Here is an 11,612-nt window from a genome sequence, read left to right as displayed (position 1 = left end):
TCTCTCTCTCTCTCTAATCTAATAATATATATGGGTTTCATCGAAAGATACTTAAATACCTTTTTGGTCAGACCCTCTGACAGGCATCCGACCACTCCATGATTGTTAATGTAGGGTGGGTGGAGTACAAGTGGGTGAGTACAAATTGGCTTATTGGAGTCGTACGTTGAATAGAGATCACCCGTGGGTGGAGTGTCAGTAAGTTCAGATGGGAGTTAACAGGTGCATGGTATATCAGATTGGTGAAGTACCAGTGGGGTATTTACAAATTGGATTAATACGTGTGGGTAAAGTAAAGGTGTATTGTAACAGGCTTTGTGTCAGTGCTTTTGTGTAAAGTCCCCCCCCCCCCCCCTTTGTATTGTTTGTTGGTTTGTTTGGCACTCCTCGTCCAGGGTGTATCCTGCCTCGATGCCCCATGACGCTGAGATAGGTCATCAGGCTCCCTGTGACCCGAGAATTTTCGGCTAAGCAGTAGAAAATGACACATGAATAATTTTGGCACCAGCTTGCACTTTTCATGTGGCTCGGACTACTTACTTAAGTCCATAGCTCTGTGTTGTTCTCTGTCTTTGTTCTATGTAGACTAGGGGTCTGCGATCAGGTTGTCCCATTTCACTATGTGTCAGCTCATATGGTTAAAATGACAAATAAAAGTCTTCTTGATACTTTACTTGAGGTGTGGGTGGCAGTACGATGGTGGTGTAAAGGTGGATGGCATGCAGAGCTAGAAAGTAGATGGACAGGATACATTGTACGGAGTGGTAAGATTTTTAGTTTGGCGTGTGCACAGTTTGTTGAGAACTAAACCGTGACGGTTTTAGTACAGTGGGGTTGTGTTTCGAGTATAGATATAAGCGTGGTTGTGTGATGAAGGAACCGTATCGATGGGTGGCGAAAAAAGGTGGAATGTTAGAAGTAAGAATAGATGATTTTTAGGTCAAGAGGAAGTGTGAAGAAAGCTGTACATTGTCCTGAGAAAGAGCAAGTGAGACGTCGAGTGATGACACTGTTTATTACTCGTGTTTGTTCTTCAGGCCAGATCAAAATGGTGCTGTACATTAAACTCACCAGAGCAGAAGATAGCGAAGAGAGAAGGGGGGTGGGGGGGTTGGGGCAACAGAACTGGAGAGGTGGATTCAGGGAGACGTGATATTAACTGATGTTGTGGGTTAACTTGGTTCTGTGTGTAACTGGAAGAGTAATGACCAGTAATGACAGACTTCAGGGAGCTCATTATGTCGACTCCGTCCTCTGCTTACTTACACTTAATGTGTACTGGATTTACACCTTTAAATACCGAGGGTATAAAAACACCCCACCGTCATCTTCATCACTGTACTTTCTCACAGTCAGGTGTGTTTTGCAAGCATTCTGGGATATGGTGTGTTGGTGTGGATGGAACCCCATGCGATGAAAGGATTTTGGTTTGGATTTATAAATTGGTTTTTACTATAAGTTCGAGCGTTCTCTTCCTGATATGTGAACATTCCAACTCCCAACTGGACCGGAAAAAAGAGAAAGAATATAAAACAAGACTCTCCAGATTAAATTTGTTGAGGCGTAGCACTGGAACACACATGCCCTAGCTCACTGTGTGTGTGTGTGTGTGTGTGTGTGGGTGTGTGTGTGTGTGTGTGTTTGTGTTTGTGTGTGTGTTGTGTGTGTGGGTGGTGAGTGTGATAGAGAGAGAGAGAGAGAGAGAGAGAGAAGAGAGAGAGAGAGAGAGAAGCTGTCCAAGGTATGTACAAGTAATATGCAAAATCCATTACAGTCCTACACAAGCGCCTTCTCTCTCCCCTCACCTTCTGTCTTTCCTCCCCTCACCAGCCGTCTTGCTTGTTTCTTCTCCCTTGACGTTATAAAACACACACACACACACCACACACACACACAACACACACCCACACACACACACACACCACCACGCACACACACACACCACGCACTACAACAAACCTGATAAGGGTAAACTCCCTCTTCCTTAAGAACACATACACAAACTCTTAAAGTTTTCCTTTACCTCTGACTGTTCAAAGCTCTTTCCCTTGCGAACACTTCCTTTCTTTTCCATTTTAAACCCGTTTCTTTTTTCTTTTTGCGTTACGTTATTTTAAAGACATTTATCCGTGATGGTGTCACCCAAGATCGAGACGAGCTGTTACTATAAGAAACTGAAACTATTATCTCGCAGCAATCCTGTGATTTGCAGCTGCACTGCTGTCATAGCTGCTGTTATAGAACTGGGCTGATCAACACCATCTGATCTCAATCAGGATGCAGAATTAGCAGCATTGTGATAGATTAATTATCTTGAAAGTTTTTTAGAATAGAGCGTTTGATTAGTAACACCACCGCTTCACCGAAACAGAAAACTACCGCGCAACCGCTTCTCTCTTCTCAGATCTTTTCGTCCTCCCTCCTGTCTCAACCTCACGCTGTAAAGCCGTATTTGACAGATTTATATTGCCACTTGTGTGAGCATTCTGTCTTTGAATATGTGGTAGTGCATTTTCATGAAAATCTTTGCCAGAGATGCACATACGGACGACTCAACAGACAATGTCCGGAACCAATTATTCAAACAACCAAAACATCTTGACCTAACTGAGACAAATAACAGCGTGCGTAACGTTATTCAAGCAAGTGCATAATTTATAAAACTAATATCCTCCGCCTATTTAGTCTCTACCTTGATACTCCCTCCCTTTGAGTGATGCACATCTCGCTTTTCACACTTTAATTGGAAATGGAGTCCATTTCAAACACACACTCTGAGCCAACGTGCCAAGTGTATAAATCCCTGTCAGAATCCGACAGAAATCCGACATAGGCTACGTCCTCTAAAGAGGAAGAAGTGGGTGTGCGTGTGTGTGTGTGTGGTGTAGGTCGTCAGATGATCCACTCCTCACCCGGGGGCTTACAAGCCTTCACTTAAAGATTTAGAGATTCAGTTTAAAGACTCCACAGTCTCCTCTACCCGAACCATGGCCTTGAGCTTATGTCAATATTTACAATAGAAGGTTCCTGGTATTATGAGACTCGCTCATGGAGTGGATTTTTCTTGAGCTCTACACAATCAGATTATTAAATCACTCTGTAGACAGTTTAACCTACACCTCAGAGACAGCCAGATTGGTTTGAGATGATTTTTTTGCATTAAATCTAGCATCTAATGTTCAATAAACACAAAGAAAGTAAGACGGAGTGTTCATCTCGCTCTGCGATCATGTGTGTTTTTGTTTATTATTAACAGTATGTTGACATGTCAGATCATGATGGATTGTGCCTCCTTAGAGTTTCTCTATAAGATGTCTTTCTGGAAGAAACACGACTTTGGTTCTCTATCTGAAAGGCTTTGAACTGAACGTAAGATGCTCCAGGATTCCTCCTTTAAAATTTTTTTATAATAATTCGTGTTCCCAAGTGACCATCGACTTTGTCATGCTGTAAACCACGGGGTCCAGGTGGGTGGATCGCGTGCTTTGCATGGAGAGCCCTCCTACACATATCCAGCTGTAGTGTCCATTTGGCTGCCCTTGCGGTTGCCTCGCGTGCAGCACCAGTGTTGCCAGGTTTTGCCCCAGTACGTTGGAGCACGTTACTAGCCAGCGCGTCTCTGAGCCTAGCTGCAGCATCCCGGTGAATCAGTTGTTCCAGAACGTTTCTCTGAGCTCATCTGTAGACACTCAGCCCGGCCCCCCCCCCCACCGGCGCCCAACACACATCACAGACACCAGTTCCCAGTGTAGTCACAGGGTTAGAATTTACCCAATTGTACCTGTGTTTGTAATAAAATATGTCCAGCCTTCTTGAACTTAAGTTTATGAACTTTTATGATACTACCACAACTCTCCGCTTCTCTCTCTCGCACCCTTGAACACACCAACACACACGCACCTGAACTCCAATTCCATCTGATGCATGGACTGGAACAAATGTCATATATGTCTTTGCCTGTGGCGCTTTCACCTTAGTCAAACGCGAAGCATCCCTCGCTCTTCACCCTCATAGATAACTTGTGTACACACACACCAGAATTTCCTTCAGTTTTCATTACTTCTATCCTTAACACTCTGTCAATCTGTTTTTATGTTTTTTTGATCTTCTTGCTATCCGCTTTCGTTTCGCTTTCCCCTAGTTTCATTTCGAGCTCGTGTTACTTGTGGACTCATCTCTCCCTAGCTGTGCTTTTGCGGGCATGCTCTGTTTATTGCATTGCCAGGTATCTGCATTCTGTGATACTTTTTCTCATTTGTATTCCCTACTTGTTCTTCCGCCCGTACGTATTATTTATTACTTGGGGCTTTCTATGTCTCTATCTTGCCTCTCCTCCCTTGTCCACCGCCCATCCTTTTCTTTTTTTCATTGTCTCTTTCCCTTTTTCCTGATGGCCTCTCCTTCCTATCTCCTCTCTCTTTTTTGATAGTTCTTTACTTTTTATCTCACCCGACTTTTCTCTTTATGTTCTCCTCCCTCCTTCTCCTTTCATCTCTCATCACTTCTTCCTTTGCCGCTCACGCTCTTCCCTTTCTTTTACCTTTCTTATATTTCTTCTCCTTTCTGCGCTTCTCTCCTTTTGTCATTTTCTTTCTTTGCTTCTCGCTACCCCCCCCTCCCCTCCACCCATCCCCCCTTCCCCCACCCACTCCTCGCTTTCTATATACCTTCATAACATAAATTGTCAGCAAGAGTTCTGTGAATTTCACAGTGGACTTGAGAGAGGACAGTCTGTATGTGTGTGTGTGTGTGTGTGTGTGTGTGTGTGTGTGTGTGTCGTGTGCTTCACTGAGCGGGGTTGCTTATGGCATCTCATATCACCATGGCGATAACGATGGTAATCATGTTGACTTCAGCATCCTTATCACACACACACACACACACACACACACACACACACACACACACACACACTCTGTGGCTTCGGGGATGGCCCTGTGGTTCAGGGGATTATTATTTTATTATTTACGCTGTTAGCCACTCAGACAGAGACTGAGTGACTGGTTTGTAATTACAAGTGCTAAGACAATCTGCATTTCTTCACTCGAGCCCAGTGCTCAATAAGAGACGTCACAAGTCTTCACTTCTTTCACTCCAGATGTTTCCATTCCAAACAAACATCCTTTCATTCAGAGCTCTGAGGTGTTTTCGACAGCGCTGTTTAATCACCAGTACAGCGAGACAGTGACTCATCCCTCAGCTTCCTCTATTATTCCTCTATTCATGTAAGGTGTTTGTGTGAGTTGTATATAAAATTGCTATTATTTTCTTGCCTTCTTTGTTGTGGGTGTGATTAAGTGTACAGAGAGAATTGTATATTAATTACTAACATGTCTTGTATGCATCTTGTCAACTCTAACTGTTAGTCTAGTGAAGGAAGAGGACCCCAGACCTTTACCCCAACCCCTGATTTTTTTACTCCAAACACCCTCCTCCTTACCCCAAACATGTTGCTCCTTATTCCACGCACATTGCCCCTTACCACAAATCCCCAACCCCCTTAACCCAAACACTCTGCCCCATCTACCCCAAACCTCTCCTCCCCAATTTGCCTGCCCCTTTCCCCAAACCCTCTTGCCTCAAATCCCTTTCCAACCCCCTTACTCCAAATCCCCCAACCTTTTAAATCACTATAAACACTGGACAACACTGAAGGTAAACAAAACACTCTTTAATTGTATTCAGAATGAGAGTACAGTGCATCTGAAAAGATCAACTAAAAAAATAAAATCAATCGAAAAATTCATTCATTGTTTGTGTACATTCATTATATTTAAGAAATAACCATACAGAAAACCTATTATTACTGTATTATTGTAGAAACACATCTCACACTCAACAACATTCAGAACTTCATTAGAATTCAGAACTGAGGCTGAAAATAAGGGCGTAATATTTAGACCTGAAGGCCAGAGTTCAGGAAATGATTAGCAGTAACATTAATGCTAATTAAAGCAAATTATTTTTAGTAAGAGACTGAATAAACTTCAGAGGAAAGAGAGGCGTGAGAGCGAGCGAGAGAGAGAGACGAGGAAAGAAAGAAAGAAACAAAGGAAAGGGAGGAAAGAAAGAAAAAGAGAGATGAAAAAGAAAAAGAAAGAGGGAGGGAGGAAAGAAAGAAAAAGAAAGAGGCAGAGGGAAGAAAGAAAGAAAAGAAAGAGGGAGGAAAAAGAAAGGGAGGAAAGAAAGAAAGGTGGAAAAAAGCAGAAAAATTAAACAAAGAATAATTAATTAATAAATAAATAAATAAATATAAGGAATGAAGAAAAAAGAAAGACAAACCGAAGGAGTAAAAGTTTTAACAGACATGTTAAAGTCCTGGTGTTAAATTCGTTACATCACTTTGTTCACTCTGAAGTTTTAATCGTGCATTAATTCAGTAAATGACAACAGTGAAGTTTAATGTCAAGGCACCGTGAGAGAAAGTTTACCCCAAAACACACACAGCATGAGGTGGAGACTGCGGTTCTGTTTCAACTAAGCTCTCACCTTCAAAATCAATCAAATCAAAAGTGTCAAATTACTCGTCACATCCGCCAAGTGGTTTTGTAATTTTCTTTAACAAACATTATAAAAACAAAACACACCGATGAAATGATTTAAACATCGCCATGGAGACTCGTTCACAAAATCAGATTTGTTCTGTTATTACATTTCACAGATTCATCACAAGCCCTGCTTCGGATTTGATAAAAATCACTCAGCCGTCATGCAGCAGTACAAAGAGATGCGTAGTTTCCTGTTACTTTATCCTCCTCTGTCTGCGTGAAACTTTAAACAGGAGAAATGTGTAGAAAGTGTCGCTGCGTTGTTCCGAGTCTGTGAAGCACAAAATGAACATTTCGGAGTTTCAGCTCGTGCTTTCAGAGCCGCTGAGCGACACGAGCGACTGAACACTGGCTGTAATTTTCATTAAAATAAAAACAACAGAAAGTATCTGATAAGTGCTCTGGAAGTGAGAACGTGTCCCGGTCTTTAGAAGAACCACGTCACAGAACCACGGTCCAGAGTCATACAGTCACCAGCATGAGCATAGTAACGTATCCCTCAGTTAGAAATGCAATTCATTAGTGTAATTACTCATTTACTAACTAATAACCAGTGTAATTAATACATTCTATTTTTTCCATAACGCAATTCTAAAATTGTGAGGAATTAATTTTATTATTATTTTACACGCTTACAGCGGATTATATTATATTTAGAAAGCCACGATTTTATTATTATTATATAACTAATAACTAACATTTTTTATTAATTCTAGTGAATTTGGTGTAAAAACAAAAACAAGTTTATGTGAAACAGTCATTTTTAGTCTCTGTCAGTTCTGGACACATTCACTGATAAATTAAAAATGTGTTATTTTTAAAGAAATTCTACCTTTAATTCTATTTTAAACAGAGTGTGTGTCAGTACAGTGTGTGTGTGTGTGTGTGTCAGTACAGTGTGTGTGTGTATCAGTACAGAGTGTGTGTCAGTACAGTGTGTGTGTGTGTCAGTACAGAGTGTGTGTCAGTACAGTGTGTGTGTGTGTCAGTACAGAGTGTGTGTCAGTACAGTGTGTGTGTATAAGTACAGAGTGTGTGTCAGTACAGTGTGTGTGTGTGTCAGTACAGAGTGTGTGTCAGTACAGTGTGTGTGTGTCAGTACAGAGTGTGTGTCAGTCAGGGGCGGTTCTAGGATTTCATTTTTAGGGGGTTTTAGCCCTCAGTGAGAATTTAAAACAAGAAGAGTTCTATATTATATATTATATGACAACTCTGGTAATAAGAATAGTGACATTTCACTGCTTTTGGTTGCCGTCTTTCCGCCGATTAACGTTATAGATAAACGCCTCCAGCTCTGACTGCGCGTGCACGCTGCGCGTACCTGTGCTTCTCCGTTCTAATAATGCAGACAGCTGAAGACGCACTTGTGAAAGACTACAACACACGCGTGTAAAAGCAAAGTAAAAAAAATCGCTCTTGGATCAAACTGTTAAATAATTTTCTTTCCCATCGAAGACATGTAATGCATTTTAACGTAATTTTTATTGTTTATTTATGAAAGTAAAAAATTATAGTTTTAGGGTAGCTGAGATTACACACAGGGGGGCTGAAGCCACTCCAAAAAAGGTCTAGAACCGCCCCTAGTGTCAGTACAGTGTGTGTGTGAGTACAGAGTGTGTGTGAGTACAGAGTGTGTGTGAGTACAGAGTGTGTGTGAGTACAGAGTGTGTGTGAGTACAGAGTGTGTGTGAGTACAGAGTGTGTGTGAGTACAGAGTGTGTGTCAGTACTTAACCAAAGCTCTGTACTTTCATTGAAGTATACATCACTCAAGTTTTCTTGCTGTGCATTTTATTAGATTTATATCAAATTATTTTCTTTCTATTGAGATTTTTAGAATTAGAAATAAAGATGTAAAGTGCTGTATAATGCAGTGGGGATTAAGACAGTTACTGATTCTATCATCAGATCATCAGTGAATCAGAAGCACTGTGTTATTGCAGCTGTTTGACTTTCTGTTAGTTTGATTAAATGATCTTTTATCTAAGTTACAAACAACTGTAATAGTTTAAGAACAGAAACTGGAACCTAAAGCTCTGATTTAACTGGAGAAAATGTAATGGTCACTCACACATGCAAGCTCACGCACTCTTGTGCGCACACACACACACACACACACACACACACACACACACACACACACACACACACACACACTCTCTCTCTCTCTCTCTCTCTCTCTCTCTCTCTCTCTCTCTCTCTCTCTGTGTTTTACCTGCAGCTGTACTGTACAGAAATAATCATTGCACTTCTCTTTTAAAGTGGATCCTGAACTATGATTGTTGAAGACAGTCCTGATCATTCAACACTCTGTGTGTGTGTGTGTGTGTGTGTGTGTGTGTGTGTATTACTGAATAAAACCCTGCACTATTAACTCTGTAAAAATGATTTAAAAAGGAATGTTTATAAACAAGATATGAATGTGAGTTTAAACTGACACGATGTCTTTAATTAAGTTAAACCTGTAAAACCAGTTGACTGAAAAATATAATGTGGCTCTATAATAATTTATAGTTATAATATTCTTGTTTACATCTTTTTACATTCCAGGAAGTTTTTTCAACAAACTCCGAGGTCCAGACATGAGTTTGTGTTAATATTTACACACAGTCTCACCATCACTGAGTGAGGAATAATCAAGACGATCAGGAGGGGAACAGGAGACCAAAGAAAAAGAAAGGCAAAATGAAAAAAATGTAAAAATGTGAAGGGGTGGAGCTTTTTTCGCAGATTGGGTACCTGGTAAAGGTCATAGGTCAGTGGTGATGACAGGCGTGACCCGTGGATAAGTAGAGTGGGCCCAAGGTCACGGCTCAACAGCTCCAGCTGATGCAGGTAATCGTAGTAGCGGCGTGTGTCAGCAGGTGGGCGGGGCAAATACAGAAAGCGCACAGCAGGGGGCGGGCCAGGGCTGGTCACTGATCAGCCCTATTAACAGCGAGTAAGTAGTCGTCAGTTAGACGTGAAGTGTTGCTGTGGTAACCGTTAGCGTACTCCTCCTCCTCCTCGGAGTCCTCCTCCTCTACTAGATCCAAATCTTCCTCTGTCCTCTTCTTCGTTCTTCTTTCTTTCCTTGAGCTGCTCTGTCTCTGCCAGTGCAACGCCACCTGAGCGTCCCACGGCACCGTGTAGATGGCCGCCTTCATCCGGAGCTCCTTCAGCAAGCTGCCCCAGTTTACGCTCCGCCTCTTCAGACTCCGCCCCGTCTCCACGCACAGGAGAGGCGGAGCCTGGCCTTGCGCCATGCCCTGGACATATTGAGGATGCAGGCCAACTGGAGAAGGAACAGTGAGCAGGTGTCGACGTAAGAGGCAGCTATCGGTCGGAGCAGGTTCACCAGGCCAAACGTCCACGAAGACGGCGGTCCTGACGGGTTCGGGTGTGGTCAACTGGCAGAAGTACCTTGCCAAAGCCACGGGCTTCAACAGTTTTTCACAGCATCCGCAAATCACGCTGACGTACTCCTGAGGATCGATCGCTTTCCCCTGCCAGGCTCCGTCCATGCTGCCTCGCAGAGGAGGGAAATGAAAAGTGGATCTCTGGGTCTTCCGAAAAAATGGGGCTTTCCATGGATCTGCTGGAGTGGAACGAGCGATCTTGGAGCTGGTCCTGAGGAGGAATGTCATCATAGAATCCCAGAACCAATGTGTTTGTCTCATACCACCTGAGAGAAAAGAAACCGACAAAAAGTTACTCAGTTGTTAAAATTCTGGATTCTGATTGGACGGAGGTGTAGCAGTCCAGATGGAAAGGTGTAACTAAGTTTTTCCAAGTTTTATCTCCAACATGACGAGCAAAACCTAACGCTGTAATCTGATGTGAAAATACAGCTATATAAAAGATCTGCATGTTTTACACAGCAGTTCTATCCTGTTAGTTAATGGATTTCTAGAGGTAAAGCGTAAATACTGGCACCTTTGCCATATTCTACTGTTTATACCTTTACCATATTTTTAGCACCAGATGATTTTTTAAAGCCCAACTCTGTGTGTGTGTGTGTGTGTGTGTGTGTGTGTGTGTGTGTGTGTGTGTGTGTGTGTGTGTGTGCTAACCAAGTCCAGAGATGAAGAGCAGGTGCTGCACTCCGCATCGTACAGAGTCAGCTAATGTCAGGTTAACAAAGGCTTTAATGTTCAGGTGATCCACCAGGGCGAGCCACGAGTCGTACTGACACTGCAGAGGGTCGGAGGGAAGGACGGCTACAGAGCAACGAACACACAGACTTCAGGATTTTCATGAATATTTCCAAAAGCTCATTGAAAGTAAATTCAACCTGTTGCTACAAAACAGTACGATGACCAGCGTAAAGGTTTGACATTTTCAAAGTATGGAATCCTTGTCTAAAAATATGATTGTTAGTGTCTCAGTGTTCACAAGTACACAAGTCTTCTTTCTAGCTACGTCGTACAAAAATAATCTGTAAAGTCTCTAACTTATTTACAATGTATTTTCGAAGTAAATCTCTTTGGTATTATAACAAGCTGAAAGAAAAAGTAGCCAAAAGCAACCAAAACCAAACTGAGAGTGAAGCAGTAACGAGCCTGCAGTAACACAACACAGGTTTCTGATTCACATTTACATAAATTAATAATTCATTCATTAAAAAGAAAAGCTAATACAACACTCACTCAGTGTCATCACATGTCTGGTGCTGTTGAGTTCTGATTGGACTTTGTATCTGTGTACGACTGCAACAAATAGGACTCTTACCCAGGTCTCCGATCTGGACGTGTCCGAGGACATACAGGCCGCTCTTCTTGATGTCGTTAATGAAGGTGATGAGGCCGATGTTAGAGCGAGGGTTGGCCACCATCAGCAGCACCTGAGGCCTCCAGAACTTCACATGATCCTTACGCACATCCAACATTAACAAGTATTTACGCACCTGAGAGAGAGAGAGAGAGAGAGAGAGAGAGAGAGAGAGAGAGAGAGAGAGAGAGAGAGAGAGAGAGAGAGAGAGAAAATTGCAGGAACTGAATGTGTTTTGAGGGTTCCATGAACGCAGTTTTACTAATCAACCGTTATTCGACTAGTGTTTGATTATATGTGTCATGCCTCACACACA

The 11,612-nt window shown here is 42.3% G+C and overlaps 1 protein-coding gene and 1 long non-coding RNA gene across 2 annotated transcripts in view; both read right to left on the bottom strand.

Annotated features, from left to right (window-relative positions):
• Positions 1-6,544: 6,544 nt before the first annotated feature.
• On the bottom strand, positions 6,545-9,328 carry LOC125145907. Its single transcript, XR_007144379.1, has 2 exons — positions 9,287-9,328; positions 6,545-6,819 (listed from the first exon to the last, which is right to left on the bottom strand). It is a non-coding gene; the product is annotated as an uncharacterized LOC125145907 (long non-coding RNA).
• Positions 9,329-9,462: 134 nt separating this feature from the next.
• The window catches only part of zgc:153039 (uncharacterized protein LOC767698 homolog), a 32,045-nt gene continuing 29,895 nt past the window's right edge, over positions 9,463-11,612 (bottom strand). The window contains 5 exon segments of the mRNA XM_047820900.1: positions 9,463-9,966; positions 10,010-10,200; positions 10,203-10,211; positions 10,600-10,746; positions 11,258-11,432. Coding sequence (XP_047676856.1) covers positions 9,463-9,966; positions 10,010-10,200; positions 10,203-10,211; positions 10,600-10,746; positions 11,258-11,432 — 1,026 coding nt within the window.

Source organism: Tachysurus fulvidraco, chromosome 11 (genome assembly GCF_022655615.1).
Source record: "Tachysurus fulvidraco isolate hzauxx_2018 chromosome 11, HZAU_PFXX_2.0, whole genome shotgun sequence".
In the NCBI taxonomy this organism is placed as follows: Eukaryota; Metazoa; Chordata; class Actinopteri; order Siluriformes; family Bagridae; genus Tachysurus; species Tachysurus fulvidraco.
This window is presented reverse-complemented; position numbering and strand designations above follow the sequence as displayed.